Genomic DNA, 16,487 nt, shown 5'->3' with positions numbered 1-16,487 from the left:
CAAATTTGGAGAGCGCCGAGGATCTCTCATTTCAACCCCGAGCTATAAATATTCTCCTTAATCGATTACTGATGATTTGCAAGACAAACTAGACCGGGAATTTACATGAAATCAAATTCTTGACTCATGTGGTCAGGAGTGCCAGCACATTGCTGAGGAAGAAGGGGGGGTGGGTGTTTTGACAAAACCAACAACTATTTTTGCAGTTGTGAACCATGACAGGAAGGACTGTGTGATCTAGGAAATAACCGGAATGCAGAAAATGCAAACTAAATTTGTGTGGCCCTCAAAGTATGTACGTAGCTGAAAAGGGGAAGGAACTTACCTCAGCTTCGTAGATAAACAACACAACATGAGTGATGGTGTACAAGGTCATGTATACCGAGAGCTTGATGGAGCCCGTGTGGCTGATCCGGCCCCTGCCAAATAAGGAACCGTGAGCCAAAATTACAGAAGTGGAAATGCCACCTTGTATGCTACAGCTCTTAACAACCTTCTTTCCTCTTAACAACACAAAACTGCACAAATTCCAAGCTACTCTCCACAATCTCCTTAGTTTCAGCTGCAGGCCCATTGTACATCGCTCAACTTCCCAATCTCTGTCGCTTTTCCACCACAATACTGTTCGCTTCAATATTGCTCATATATGCTCCGCTTCCTAGCTCAACAGCCTTCTCTATATTTCTTTCTGCCCCTTTGAATAGCAATAGCCCTTAGACCCCGCCAAACCACAATCCGTTAGCCCCCTCCCCCTTGTATCATGTGCATTCTTTATTTATTGATTAGATCTTGGACCACATCGAAGTGCAAAGTTCCGGAAACAAAATCATGACTAAAATTTGATAAAAGCAATTTAAAATAGAATTGGAATAAAACATGATTTGAAATGAAATTGGAATAAAACATGATTTGAAATGAAATTGGAATCAAATACGATTTCAAATGAAATCGGAATCAAATACGATTTCAAATGAAATCGGAATCAAATACGATTTCAAATGAAATCGGAATCAAATACGATTTAAAATGAAATTGGAATCAAATACAATGTCAAATGAAATTGGAATAAAGTACAATAAGATATAGATTAAAATGTGATAAAATTATATTTCAGTATATCACCCCTGCAATCTGCCCCATCAGTCCCCACACATGCATAAGAAAAGCCCATTACTCTCCAATTCAGCCCATCCCTCCTGCTCTGTTATCCCACCATATCACCATCTCTGTTATCCCCAGCAGCTATCCTGGTACCTGGTAACTGTGAATCCTTTTCCCAGGAGGATAAGCATCAAGAGGAAGATCAGAAAACTGACGGAAAAAAGGAGCTTGGCTGGAATTGAGGAAAGAAAAAAAGGAGATAAGTGAGTGAATTTAAACCAGTAAGAGATTTAAAATAGTCCGTGGTCATAAGGATGGGCCGAGGCACAACACTGCTCCCTAAAACTTAATATTGCCAATCGCAACTTATCTGAGATATCATCTTATCTGTCGATAGCATCTTATCCGGGTAGAGAAGAGCAACAAATGATTAGGGGACTGGAGGCTAAAATGTATAAAGAATAGTTGGTGGAACTGAGTATGTCTAGTTTGATGAAAAGAAGGACTAGGGGGTGACATGATAGCAGTGTTCCGATATCTCAGGGGCTGCCCCAAAGAAGAGGCAGTCAAGCTCTTCTCCAAAGCACCTAAGGGCAGAACAAGAAGCAATGGGTGGAAACTAATCAAGGAGAGAAGCAATCTAGAACTAAGGAGAAAATTCCTGACAGTTGGAATAATTAATCAGTGGAACAACTTCCCTTCAAAAGTTGTAAATGCTCCAACACTGGAAGTTTTAAAGAAAATGTTGGATAGCCATTTGTCTGAAATGGTTCCTGCCTAGGCACGGGGTTGGATTAGAAGACCTCCAAGGTCCCTTCCAACTCTTCTCTTCTCCTCTTCTCCTCTTCTCCTCTTCTCTTCTCTTCTCTTCCCTTCCCTTCCCTTCCTTCCCTTCCCTTCCCTTCTCTTCCGTTCCGTTCTATTCCATTCTATCTAAGTTTTGTCTCCCCAGATATGGTAGATGACTACTTCCATCATCTTCCACCTAATATAGCCAAAGATCCAACAACTTTCGAGAGTGAAGAAGGCTGAAAGCTGAACAAACAAAATGTAAATTTCTGCAGCTTCCATGCGTATGGACTTCAATTGCCGGAATCTCCTAACCGCAATGTTTATGGCTGAAAATTCTGAGAGTTATTAGGGCCACTTATCGGGAAACAGAGGCTCTATGCTGAATGGCACTGGTTCTTTGGAGTTTCAAACTGTCTCTTTTCAACCTGAGGTATCGGAAATTGTAGCTGGGGGCAAGAATGGATCCTGACGATTCCCATGAAGTTGACCCTACAAGGTCTTCTGTGGTCTTCAGATTGATCAATGTCATACATTTTTATTTATTTATTTATTTTATTATTTGCATTTATATCCCGCCCTTCTCCAAAGACTCAGGGCGGCTTACACTGTGTTAAGCAATAGTCTTCATCCATTTGTATATTATATACAAAGTCAACTTTTATTGCCCCCAACAATCTGGGTCCTCATTTTACCTACCTTATAAAGGATGGAAGGCTGAGTCAACCTTGGGCCTGGTGGGACTTGAACCTGCAGTAATTGCAGGCAGCTGCTGTTAATAACAGACTGTTTTACCAGTCTGAGCCACAGAGGCACTGACACAGGAGGTTTAATTCATTTATACTGAACCAAAACAAAGAAACCAAGTCCCAGCTCGATAGGAAGTGTCAGCTTAGCCATTATGGCTTGTTCATCACAGTTTCATGTTATGTGTGAAACCAATGACTTGAAAATCTTATACCACCAGACTTGAAATCCTGGGATTAGAAAATTTAGAACTCCGCCGACTCCAACAAGACCTGTGTTTAACTCATAGAATCATCTATTGTAATGGCCTTCCTGTTAAAGACTACTTCAGCTTCAGTCGCAATAATACAAGAGCAAAAAATAGATTTAAACTTAATGTTAACCGCTTCAATCTTGATTGCAGAAAATATGTCTTTTGTAACAGAGTTGTTAACGCTTGGAACACACTACCTGACTCTGTGGTCTCTTCTCAAAATCCCAAATGCTTTAACCAAAGACTGTCTACTATTGACCTCACCCCATTCCTAAAAGGACTATCAGGGCCTCTGGTGGCTCAACAGACTAATGCAGTCTGTTATTAACACAGCCGCTTGCAATTACTGCAAGTTCAAGTCCCACCAGGCCCAAGGTTGACTCAGCTTTCCATCCTTTATAAGGTAGGTAAAATGAGGACCCAGATTGTTGGGGGCAAGAAAAGTTGACTGCATATAATATACAAATGGATGAAGACTATTGCTTAACACAATGTAAGCCGCCCTGAGTCTTCGGAGAAGGGCAGGATATAAATTCAAATTTTAAAAAAGGGGGCGTGCATAAGAGCACAAAAGTGCCTACCATTCCTGTCCTATTGTCTCCTTTCATTATATCAAATTAATATAGTTGTTGCATACTTTTGCTCATATATATGCTTATATGATATGTTGTTGTTTTATGTTGATGCTTGTGTATACTGTTGTGACAAACTAAAAAAAAAATATGACTGTGGCTTTTCCACAAATCATGATTTAATGGGAATCCATCTGATAAACAGGAAAGGCCCATCCCTGATAATAACCTACCCAAGATCTTAAGACTGTCGTTTCCAATCCCGTCACTTGCATACTGGCCCCAGTATATGCAGAAGAACATGAGGCTGAGCACTGGAGAAGAAAAAGGAAACAGATGACATGCATGTAACATAGTAATGACATGGGTGGGATTTGTAGGAGAGCAGGCAGAGCTGGGGGTGGCGGAGTTAAACAAGTCATCGGTTGAGAATCAATGCATTGCCACAAAAGTCTATAACCAACCCCTCTTGAATTCCATTGATCCTTATCTAGCACCAATTTAGTGTTGAACTTTAATTGATTAGATTCTTGGGCATAGACTTGAGCAATAAATATCCTGAACTGCAACTTAATGCATGATCCTGATTTTTTTTTGCACCCGACAGCTTTCAGTCACTGCTCTTTCCTTAGTTTTGGCTTCTCTCTTCTTTCTATTATTGGATCTTAAATGACAGCCCTCGTATTTTCTAATTTCTTCCACTGCCACCTGTCTCCACCTGCCCTTTCCCAAACAATTCTGGGAATCACAGAAGTGCCGTTATTTATACAGCTACCAATGTGAATATTTAGGTGCAATCTGTTTCTTGCCATCTGTTACAGAAAATGCAGCTTTTTTAAAAAAACAAAAAGTGGAAGATGCAGACGCAAAATCACGGGAATGCAGGTCAGCTCAAAGGAAAATACTTTGATCTTCTCAGGAGAACCTACACTACAGGTGGAAATAATTTTAATAGGAATTCCTTTTCCCTTAAACTAAGTCAGCCAGTTGGCTTTCATGGCTAAGGAGGGACTAGAACTCGCCATCTCCTGGCGATTGGCCCAAAGTAAACCAGCCACTTTTCATGCCTAAGGCAGGACTAGAACTCACAGTCTCCTGGTGATTGGCCCAAAGTCACCCAGCTGGCTTTCGTGCCTAAGGCGGGACTAGAACTCACTGTCTCCTGGTGATTGGCCCAGAGTCACCCAGTTGGCTTTCATGCCTAAGGCGGGACTAGAACTCACAGTCTCCTGGTGATTGGCCCAGAGTCACCCAGTTGGCTTTCATGCCTAAGGCGGGACTAGAACTCACAGTCTCCTGGTGATTGGCTCAAAGTCACCCAGTTGGCTTTCATGCTTAAGGCGGGACTAGAACTCACGGTCTCCTAGCGATTGGCCCAGAGTCACCCAGTTGGCTTTCGTGCCTAAGGCGGGACTAGAACTCACGGTCTTCCGCTTTCTAGCCAGGTGCCTTAACCACTAGACCGAACTGTCTCCCTGCTTCTCTTCAAACCTACCCTCTACTCCAGCTGCTGTCATAAACATCTTGTATGTGGTGTGCAAAAGTTGCCGGCCTTTCAACAGATCTGGAAAAAGAAAACCCAACACATGGGGTGGGAAAATTAATAATTACAATTCCGGGTGTCTGTCACACATTTCCACAATCTTACGACCATCGTACCACTCCAATTATGTTTACGTAATTGCAATCCAGGCACTTGGCAACTGGCTCCCTTTTACGACCGATGGCACTGTCCTGCAATCGTACGATTGTCATTTGTTACCATTTTTGACTTTTTTTTTTTTTTTTTGCTGGAAACGAACCCATTCGGAAGAATGAGTTATTGGGAAAAATGCATTATTGTCGGAGTGTGAATGTTCATAGATCGGAACAGACATGGCAACAGGTCAGCCAATGGGGACTGTTTGGAAACGGAAACATAGTTTTTGTTAGTATGGGGCCATAAGAGACACGTTTGGAGTCTGGGCGTGGCTTAGACTTGCTGAACTGTATATAACAGTTGGTGCGGCTTCTAATGGGTGCCTCCGTACAATATATTAGCCTCTGTATCTCTCTATTGTGTAATTTAATTTAATTTTATTTTATTTTTAATTTGAATTTATATCCCGCCCTTCTCCGAAGACTCAGGGCGGCTTACACCATGTTAAGCAATAGTCTTCATCCATTTGTATATTATATACAAAGTCAACTTTTATTGCCCCCAACAATCTGGGTCCTCATTTTACCTACCTTATAAAAGACGGAAGGCTGAGTCAACCTTGGGCCTGGTGGGACTTGAACTTGCAGTAATTGCAAGCAGCTGTGTTAATAACAGACAGACTTAGTCTGCTGAGCCACCAGAGGCCCCTCTGTAATGACTTGTACAGTAATGACTTGCTTCTATGAATATTGCTTCTGTGTTCCTGATTTTGTATGCTGAATCCTGCTGAAGTTCATTTACTTGTGTGCTGGTTGGATGTACTACAAACTCCGACAGTTATGACCGGTGGAATTCAAATTTTTTTACTACCGGTTCTGTGGGCGTGGCTTCGTGGGCATGGCAGGGGATGGATACTGCAAAATCCCCATTTCCACCCCACTCTGGGGGAAGGATACTGCAAAATCCCCATTCCCTCCCTACTCCTGGGGGAAGGAAAATCTCAATTCCCACCCCACTCCAGGGGAAGGATACTGCAAAATCCCCATTTCCACCCCACTCTGGGGAAGGAAAATCTCAATTCCACCCCACTCTGGGGAAGGAAAATCTCAATTCCCACCCCACTCCAGGGGAAGGATATTGCAAAATCCCCATTCCCACCACACTCCAGGGGAAGGATATTGCAAAATCTCCATTCTCACCCCACTCTGGGGCCAGCCAGTGTTGGTATTTGCCGGTTCTCCAAACCGCTCAAAATTTCCGCGACCGGTTCTCCAGAACCTGTCAGAACCTGCTGAATTTCACCCCTGACCGTGGTGTTTATTTAATGACCACCCATTTGCTTAGCAACCATTCTAAAAATGGTTTTAAAACTGGATCTGAGTTGACACACAATAGTAATGTCTTAGGAAAGGAAATTCTGGTCCTATTTGTGGCCTTAAGTCAAGGACTAAACTGTATTTGCTCAACTTAGAACTAAGGAGAAATTTCCTGACAGTTAGAACAATTAATAAGTGGAACGACTTGCCTGCAGAAGTTGTGAATGCTCCAACCCTGGAAATTTTTAAGAAAATGTTGGCTAACCATCTGTCTGAGATGGTGTAGGGTTTCCTGCCTGGGCAGGGGGTTGGACTAGAAGGCCTCCAAGGTCCCTTCCAACTCTGTTGTTTTATTATTTTTATTAACTCTGATGTCATCAATCACATTCCATCAGAAACAGGAAGCTGTGAACCTAGTTCATAAGCACTAAGATACTTTTACTACTTACAGCCAAAATAGCAAGAGATGAAGAGGATCAGGATGAATATAAGTAGGAAAGTGATGTCAGTTTCCAGGATACCTAGAAGAAAAGAACAGAAAGAAGAAAAAAGGACACACTGAAAGGACATCTGCCATTAGAGAGCCATTCTTCATTCTTCAGAAAGGCTGGCAGTTCAACGGTTCGAATCCCTAGTACAGGTCTCCTGCGTGAGCAGGGGGGGGTTGGACTAGATGACCTCCAAGGTCCCTTCCAACTCTGTTACTGTCATCTCGGATGCAAAGAGCCAACTCTCCCAGAGGTGCAGGGTATTCCGGGATATCCCCTTGCGGGCCACCGAAAGCGGAATTGTAGGGGACCGACCAAAAATCTTACCAAATTCATCAGCAGAAAAGTGACGCGTCCAGAACGATTTGCCGTTTGTCAAAATCATCTCGTATTCCAGTTCCAAGCCGTCGCCCTGTCAGAGAGAGAGGGGACTGAACATCAGCAGAGGCCTTAATGCAGGGGTGTCAAACAATGTCGGCTGGCGGCCCCCAGGGGAAGATCCTTCTCTGTGGGGGCTCCTACCCTCTGGAACGAATTTCCCCCTGGTTTACGCCAAATACCTGACCTTCGGACCTTCCGCCGCGAAGTGAAAACACATTTATTTATTCGCGCGGGGCTGGCTTAAATTTTGTTGGTTTTAACTTTATATTATGAATTTTAATGGGTTTTTAGAATTTTAAATGTTTTAAAGTCTTAGGCCAATTGTGTAATAAGTTTTTTAATTCTTGTTTTAATTGTATATTGTATTGTTTGTTTTTATCTTGGCTGTACACCGCCCTGAGTCCTTCGGGAGAAGGACGGTATAGAAATCGAATAAATAATAATAATAATAATAATAAAAACTCCATTTCATTGAGGGCCACAACAGGGTTGTGTTTGACCTGGGGGGGTAGGTGTGGTCGTGGTGGGCGTGGCCAGCTTGCCATCATTCATTTCGGGGGGGCACCTGCGGTGGCCAAGTGCTAAGACAGGAATGTCCTCAGACCCTCCCTCACTCTCATTATAACCTTCCTTCCTCCCTCCCTCCCTTTTCTTCCTTTTTCCTTCCTTCTTCCTTCTTTCTTCTTCCTTTCCCTTTTTCCTTCTTTTTTCCTTCCTTGCTCTCTTCCCATCTTTCCTTCTTTTTGCCTTTCCCTTTTTCCTTTCCTGTCCCTTCTTGCATGCTCAAATGCAAAAGGGGAAACATTTCTCCTTTTGTTTTATTTTTAGTTTTGCTAGCCCTCTGCCCAGTGAAAATGGAGCGGGGACGGCCTCCAGCAACCCTCTACAAGCGAAAACGGAGCTCAGAGGAGCTGTGCATGCGCCCCGCCACCCTGTTTTCACTAGCAGAAGCAGCACTGGCTGGTTTCTTTGTTGCTTCCAGGGCGGACCTACGGGCCATGTCTAAGCACCCCACGGACCAGATCTGGCCCTGGGCCTTGAGTTTGACACCCCTGCCTTAATGGGAAGGGATCCAGACTGGGGGGGTGGGGGGGTGCGGTTTTACAGACAGACTCACCCCACATTTGCTGAGAACCACATACCACCAGCGTTCCCGGACGGAACGGAAACTTCTCCCGCTTGTGCAACTCAGAAAGCGAACTGAATTTTCGGTCACCAGCTGGATGAGAAAAGGCACCAAATATAGCCAACTTTAACATATAACATAACATCAGAGTTGGAAGGGACCTTGGAGGCCTTCTAGTCCAACCCCCTGCCCAGGCAGGAAACCCTACACCATCTCAGTCAGATGGTTATCCAACATTTTCTTAAAAATTTCCAGTGTTGGAGCATTCACGACTTCTGCAGGCAAGTCGTTCCACTGATTAATTGTTCTAACTGTCAGGAAATTTCTCCTTAGTTCTAAGTTGCTTCTCTCCTTGATTAGTTTCCACCCATTGCTTCTTGTCCTGCCCTCGGGTGCTTTGGAGAACAGGCCGACTCCCTCTTCTTTGTGGCAACCCCTGAGATATTGGAACACTGCTATCATGTCTCCCCTAGTCCTTCTTTTCATTAAACTAGACATACCCAGTTCCTGCAACCGTTCTTCATATGTTTCAGCCTCCAGTCCCCTAATCATCTTTGTTGCTCTTCTCTGCACTCTTTCTAGAGTCTCAACATCTTTTTTACATCGTGGCGACCAAAACTGGATGCAATATTCCAAGTGTGGCCTTACCAAGGCATTATAAAGTGGTATTAACACTTCACGTGATCTTGATTCTATCCCTCTGTTGATGCAGCCCAGAACTGTGTTGGCTTTTTTAACTTTAGCAACAACCGATTGTTCTGTTTGCATTATCATCCGGTGGTTCCCATCCAACCAATTGTAATATTCTCTGGCTTTCAGATCACATCAAGTGAATATGAGCATGACCCAAACTTCTATTTAGTCCTCAGCTTACAACCATTTTGTTTAAATGACCGTTTGAAGTTACAACAGCACTGAAAAAAGTGACATACATACCTACATATTTTCTGAGGTCTTTGGTTATTTGGGTTTTCTCCCGCGTAAAAAATTGAAAGTGTCTTGGCAATGTTTTGCATTGCTCCTAGAAGCACGAAGCTGAAAACACCGGCCTGAAGATGACGAATGAGACTTCGTCGAAACGTCGCCAAGACACTTCCAATTTTACGCGGGAGAAAACCCGAATAACCAAAGACCTACATATATATATATATAAAAGTATAGGCTATAAACCACTGATAGTGAACCTTTTCGGCACCGCATCTGGGCCACAGCCCGGAAGAGGAGCTGCCCAGGGTGCATGCGCACGCCCAAAAATGAACTTCCGGTTTCAGCTACTGAACTTCCGGTTTCAGCTAGCTACTCTTCCAGGCTTCTGGTGCGCATATGCGCACGACAATCAACTGGCACACATGCTCACACAGGAAAATGGAAGACCAGCTCTTCGAGTTTTCAGCACTGCCACACACACAAAGGCCAGCTGATCATCGTGAGCGCACGCATGCCAGAAAACCGGAAGAGGTATGGCCTACGTCGCATGTGCCAGGTGACATGGTTCCTTGCGCCACTTCGGGTACGCATGCCATAGGTTTGCCATCACGGCTATAAACTCTGGTTGTCTTAGATTCAGGGTGAAACGCTGAGCTTAGCCCCTGAGATGCCCCGATTCTGGTCAGGAAATCTCCCCAGAATCTGGCAGTAAATTGCACTCCCCTATCCGAAATCACCCTCTGCGGGACACCGTGGAGATAATAGATATGGACTATGAATAACTTGGCCAACTTTTTTGAGAGGGGAGACCAGGACAGGTTTTGAAAATAAATCTATTACGGTGTAGATGACTGTATTCCCTCGACTGGCTGGCCGTTCTATGATAAAGTCCATAGCTATCTGCTCCCACGGTCCATGTGCTGGACTTGCCACTGTCTGCAACAGGCCTGGTGGCTTGCCTGGTTTGGGTTTTGTGGTGGCACACACCGCACAGCTCCGTATGTAGTTCTTGGAGTCCCTTTTCCAAACTTCTCTGTAACTCTCAGTCTCCCAGCCGCCCTCAACAGCTGCTCAGTCAGCAGAGAGAGGGATCTTCATGTTACTTGGTGGCCAGGAGGTAAACTGAGGAGCAGCCAGGGTGCCGTGGGAACCGCCGCGTCGCCAGAACCTCTGCACCCACCAGAATGGCAGCCCCGACACGGAGCTGAGCATTGCAGCTGACACTTGCCAGTGGCCTGTTCAGAAAGGAACTTCCATGCCTTAAGCAAAAGTCGCATGGAAAGACAGGTGGCAGGAAAAAAAGAATTGAGCTTTTACACTTCCTGTTCCATCCTATCCTCAAACCTGAGCACCTGCCGGGATGGGCTGTGATGAATATTTGCCTGATACTTTTAGCCTCTGCAAAACACCCTTTGAAAAATTCATTAATTTAAAGAAGGCGCCTCTTCGGTTAGGGAGAAGGTGACAGAACAGTGTTTCATAAGTTGCAAAATGGAAAGCAAAACCTAGATCGGTGTTTCTCGATCTCAGCAACTTCATGAGGTACGGACTCCCTTGGCTCAGCATGTTTAAGATGGGTGGAGTTCAATTCCACCCATCTTAACACAGGTGGGAGTCGAGCTCCATTCATCTTAAAGCATGGTGGGCTGGGGAATTCTGGGAGTTGAAGTCCACTCATCTTAAAGCATGCTGAGCTGGGGAATTCTGGGAGTTGAAGTCCATACCTCTTAAAATTGTTGAGACTGAGAAACATTGATTCTAGAGGACTGAAATCCCCTTGTAGGATAGAATAGAATAGAATAGAATAGAATAGAATAGAATAGAATAGAATAGAATAGAATAGAATAGAATAGAATAGAATAGAATAGAATACTGTAGGATAGGACAGGACAGGACAGGACAGAAAATATGGAATGGAGTGGAATGAAGCGTGAAGCAGAATAGAATAGGAATAGGAATAGGAATAGGAATAGGAATAGGAATAGGAATAGGAATAGGAATAGGATAGGATAGGATAGGATAGGATAGGATAGGATAGGATAGGATAGGATAGAATTCTTTATCAGACAAGTGTGATTGGACACACAAGGAATTTATCTTGGTGCATAGGCTCTCAGTTACATTAAAGAAAAGATATGTTCATCAAGAATCAAGAGTAGCTATTTAAATCTCTTACCTTGCACCCAGACCAGGCATACTGGGTTGTAAGGTTGATAACTTGATTATTTTCGGGACGGATAACCGATTCTTTCATCAGACAATCCTAAGGAGAAGGGAGAGAAGACAAAAGAGAACCCTAGAACAGTGACTCATGCAGAGATATGACAGGCACTTTGCCCCGAAGGGCTCAATCCTTCCAGTGAATTTGGAACCAGAAAACACAAAAGGGGGTATAATTTCTCATTCAGTTGCGGCTCCATTAGTGCAGCAGATCATGCCGTTGTCTCACAAGAGCCTTTCGTTTCTTAATTTACTTATTTATTGTAGATCAGAAACTCGTAATTTTCCAGGCAGCCTCCCTATATTATGAGCCCTCGGAGCTACAAAGCAGCAACAAAAACAGATTTTAATTCATTTTAGGTCTTCATGATACTCCAGAGCTGATCTAAGAGATCGATAGTCCTCCAGATTACAGATTAACAGAGTTGGAAAGGACCTTAGAGATCATCTAGTCCAACCGCCCTCCACCGCCCAGACAGAAGACCCTACATCGTTTCTGACAAATGGCGGTCCAATCTCTTCTTGAATGTTCCTAAGCTGCCTACCCAGCCAATAAAGCCAAAGATGAGGGGTGCTAAAAACTGAATTTCCTTTTCCTCTTTTCTCTATAACCCTGAGGAATAAGAAAAAGAACATAGAAGAATAGGGTTGAAAGAGACCTTGGAGGTCTTTTAGTCTAAACCCTTGCCATGATGGCAGGAGGTCCTGACCTATGCCATTCTGGACTTTCTTGGCCTTGATGGGATGGATACACATGAACATAGTGTAGGAAGTTAGCAACCACCCCCCTCCTAGAAGAATGAAATATTTTAGAAAATATTTAAAAAGGCAGAATATATTTCCCTGGATGAGAAATGGAGAAACATGTTTTAAAGACAAAGCAGCTTCCTGACCACCACCCCCCACCTGTGTCAATGGGCCATTAAAGCCTCAGCCAAGCTCACTCATTTCCCACCCCGGCACCTTTGTCAATGGGTCAAAGGTAGAAACTCATTCTCCCCACTTTTGTCAATGGACCATCATTTGCAACACAATAGGACTCATCTAGCAACAGAAACTCACCACATGGCAAGGCTCAAGCAAGCTTGAGAGACAACCTACAACGTTAGCTAAGACCCCTAGACCACCTGGGAGTTTGACAACCGATCAGGATACTCTTCCTGTGCCCCAGAAAGTTCAAAGCTCAGAAAAAGCATAAAGCCAGGGAGCACACAGGATCTCAGCCCTTTTTTCTGTTCAGGAACTCAAGCCATGTGATCCTGACCACCATTAAACCATCTTTCCAAGCAGCCTCCATGTTTCCAGTGTCTTTGTCCCCACTTGGAACTGAACCCAGATGGATATTTCTTCCAACAATAGAAAGCATAACAGAATAATAGAACAGAGTGGAATGAGCGTGAAGCAGAATAGAATAGAATAGAATAGAATAGAATAGAATAGAATAGAATAGAATAGGAATAGGAATAGGAATAGGAATAGGAATAGGAATAGGAATAGGAATAGGATAGGATAGGATAGAATTCTTTATCAGCCAAGTGTGATTGGACACACAAGGAATTTATCTTGGTGCATAGGCTCTCAGTTACATAAAAGAAAAGATATGTTCATCAAGAATCAAGAGTAGCTATTTAAATCTCTTACCTTGCACCCAGACCAGGCATACTGGGTTGTAAGGTTGATAACTTGATTGTTTTCGGGACGGATAACCGATTCTTTCATCAGACAATCCTAAGGAGAAGGGAGAGAAGACAAAAGAGAACCCTAGAACAGTGACTCATGCAGAGATATGACAGGCACTTTGCCCCGAAGGGCTCAATCCTTCCAGTGAATTTGGAACCAGAAAACACAAAAGGGGGTATAATTTCTCATTCAGTTGCGGCTCCATTAGTGCAGCAGATCATGCCGTTGTCTCACAAGAGCCTTTCGTTTCTTAATTTACTTATTTATTGTAGATCAGAAACTCGTAATTTTCCAGGCAGCCTCCCTGTATTATGAGCCCTCGGAGCTACAAAGCAGCAACAAAAACAGATTTTAATTCATTTTAGGTCTTCATGATACTCCAGAGCTGATCTAAGAGACCGATAGTCCTCCAGATTACAGATTAACAGAGTTGGAAGGGACCTTGGAGGTCATCTAGTCCAACCCCCCTCCACCGCCCAGACAGAAGACCCTACATCATTTCTGACAAATGGCAGTCCAATCTCTTCTTGAATGTTCCTAAGCTGCCTACCCAGCCAATAAAGCCAAAGATGAGGGGTGCTAAAAACTGAATTTCCTTTTCCTCTTTTCTCTATAACCCTGAGGAATAAGAGGAAGAACATAGAAGAATAGGGTTGAAAGAGACCTTGGAGGTCTTCTAGTCTAAACCCTTGCCATGATGGCAGGAGGTCCTGACCTATGCCATTCTGGACTTTCTTGGCCTTGATGGGATGGATACACATGAACATAGTGTAGGAAGTTAGCAACCACCCCCCTCCTAGAAGAATGAAATATTTTAGAAAATATTTAAAAAGGCAGAATATATTTCCCTGGATGAGAAATGGAGAAACATGTTTTAAAGACAAAGCAGCTTCCTGACCACCCCCCCCCCACCTGTGTCAATGGGCCATTAAAGCCTCAGCCAAGCTCACTCATTTCCCACCCCCCGCACCTTTGTCAATGATCAGAGGTAGAAACTCATTCTCCCCACCTTTGTCAATGGACCATCATTTGCAACACAATAGGACTCATCTAGCAACAGAAACTCACCACATGGCAAGGCTCAAGCAAGCTTGAGAGACAACCTACAACGTTAGCTAAGACCCCTAGACCACCTGGGAGTTTGACAACCAATCAGGATACTCTTCCTGTGCCCCAGAAAGTTCAAAGCTCAGAAAAAGCATAAAGCCAGGGAGCACACAGGATCTCAGCCCTTTTTTCTGTTCAGGAACTCAAGCCATGTGATCCTGACCACCATTAAACCATCTTTCCAAGCAGCCTCCATGTTTCCAGTGTCTTTGTCCCCACTTGGAACTGAACCCAGATGGATATTTCTTCCAACAATAGAAAGCATAACAGAATAATAGAACAGAGTAACAGAAGCGATCAAGATTGCAAGAGCTGCAATCAAGACAATAGTTAGATAAAAGTAACCTGAATTCGGGCCAGAACTGTATCCCGAGAAGGACCCCCTGGAGTTCTCACAAAGATAAAAAAAAGAACTGGGGAAGCACATCCAGATTTGCAATGTTCTGTTGCTATAATTGTTGAATGGAAGTAGCATGAGCTTGCGTAACTGTGGTTTCCTAGTCTGGATGACCACTGAGGGCTGAGAGTTCCTTTTTTCTGCCCTCGAAGAGCATCCTGTCAGGGCCATTATGAGTGTCTATTCAAAGCATCAGCCCCAAAAAGTTAATGTGTAAGCAAAAAGGAAGAAGGGAAAAGAAGAACCGAGGGCAAGAAAAAGTAAGAAGAAGAACAGAAGGAGAAAAAGAAGAAAGAGAAAGAGAAAAGAAAGAAAAACAAGCACGAAGAAGAAAAAGAAGAAGAAAAAGAGAAAAAGAAAGAGAAAAAAGAGAATCCGATGCAACAATAACAGGACACTGTTGACATTTGTACTAGAAATTTCCCTTCAACAGAAAGGACACTATACAGGCAGTCCTTGACTTACAACCATTCGTTTAGTGACCATTTGAACTTAAAATGGTACGGAAAAAAATGGGTTATGGCTGTTTTTCACATGGCAGTTGCAGCAGCCCCCGTGGTCACGTGATCAAAATTCAGACGCTTGGTACCTGACTCATACTTATGACGGTTGCAGTGTCCCGGGGTCACAGGATCCCCTTTTTTACGACCATCTGAACAGCAAACTCAACGGGGAAGCCAGATTCCGCTTAACAACCTTCTTATTAACTTATCCACTGCCGTGATCCACTTAGCAACAGCGGCAAGGAAAGCCGTAAAAACGGGACAAACGCAAAACTCACTTAACAAGGGTTTCACTTAGCAACAGAAATGTGGGGGCTCCGTTGTGGCCGTTAAGTCGAGGACCACCTGCGTATTACACCAAATCTCGAAGATATTCAGCAGAGCCGTGCTCCAATTATACAGTAACTCCCTTGCAAATGAGCAATCCGATTGAAGATCAACGTGAGGAATTAATTGGCACGGCAGAACTAATTTAGCCCAAGAAATAACAACTTAAAAAAGGAGGAGAAGGGGAGGCGGGGGGGGGGGGGAAAGCAGGATCCATCTGCTGCGCGGTGATCGATAAAAACTGACCTTATTTCCCTTTTTGTAAACAGCCGGCCACTGGGAAGGATCGTCAAAATAAAGAAGAATGTTTTGACAACATTTGTTCTTCAAAGAGAAGAAGAGAAATAAAGAGAGCGTTACCTCTAACAGCAGCACAATGTCGTAATTGCAAACTTATCCAGGGCGAGGGAGAAATTTCGTAGGCTGGGAAAGTATTTTTTTTAAAATTTTATTTATTTATCTGTCAAACACGTATAAGATAACAGGTACAAATATAAGCATAATTTGGATACATGAAAAGAGTAAGTAAAAAGGAATGTTAGGACAGGGACGGAAGGCACGTTGGTGCGCTTATGCACGCCCCTTACAGACCTCTTAGGAATGGGGTGAGGTCAACAGTAGCCAGTCTAAGATTAAAGTTTTGGGGGTTTGAGGAAGAAACCACAGAGTCAGGGAGTGCATTCCAGGCATTGACCACTCTGTTGCTGAAGTCGTATCTTCTGCAATCGAGTTTGGAGCGGTTCACTTTAAGTTTGTATCTATTGTGTGCTCGTGTATCGTTGCGGTTGAAGCTGAAGTAGTCATTGACAGGTAGGACGTTGTGGCAGATAATTTTATGAGCTACACTTCGGTCAGACCGAAGGCGGCGTAGTTCTAAATTATCTAATCCCAAAATTTCAAGCCTGGTGGCGTAA

At 43.6% G+C, this 16,487-nt stretch overlaps 1 protein-coding gene across 2 annotated transcripts in view; it reads right to left on the bottom strand.

Moving 5' to 3' along the window:
* Nucleotides 1-16,487, bottom strand: part of TMEM145 (transmembrane protein 145) — a 37,569-nt gene that overhangs the window by 8,825 nt on the left and 12,257 nt on the right. The window contains exons 3-11 of one of the 2 annotated variants that reach the window (XM_058196094.1): nucleotides 15,820-15,897; nucleotides 13,201-13,287; nucleotides 8,404-8,505; nucleotides 7,233-7,317; nucleotides 6,867-6,938; nucleotides 4,958-5,026; nucleotides 3,696-3,776; nucleotides 1,255-1,333; nucleotides 326-419 (exon numbers count right to left, since the gene is read on the bottom strand). In XM_058196094.1, coding sequence (XP_058052077.1) covers nucleotides 326-419; nucleotides 1,255-1,333; nucleotides 3,696-3,776; nucleotides 4,958-5,026; nucleotides 6,867-6,938; nucleotides 7,233-7,317; nucleotides 8,404-8,505; nucleotides 13,201-13,287; nucleotides 15,820-15,897 — 747 coding nt within the window. Of the gene's footprint in view, nucleotides 1-325; nucleotides 420-1,254; nucleotides 1,334-3,695; nucleotides 3,777-4,957; nucleotides 5,027-6,866; nucleotides 6,939-7,232; nucleotides 7,318-8,403; nucleotides 8,506-11,515; nucleotides 11,840-13,200; nucleotides 13,288-15,819; nucleotides 15,898-16,487 lie in introns of those variants that run through there. The other variant, XM_058196095.1, reaches the window with a different exon arrangement.

The sequence above is a fragment of the Ahaetulla prasina genome, chromosome 10 (assembly GCF_028640845.1).
Source record: "Ahaetulla prasina isolate Xishuangbanna chromosome 10, ASM2864084v1, whole genome shotgun sequence".
NCBI classification, from domain to species: Eukaryota; Metazoa; Chordata; class Lepidosauria; order Squamata; family Colubridae; genus Ahaetulla; species Ahaetulla prasina.
The sequence above is the reverse complement of the archived record's forward strand: the minus strand, read 5'-3'. Positions and strand labels throughout refer to the sequence as shown.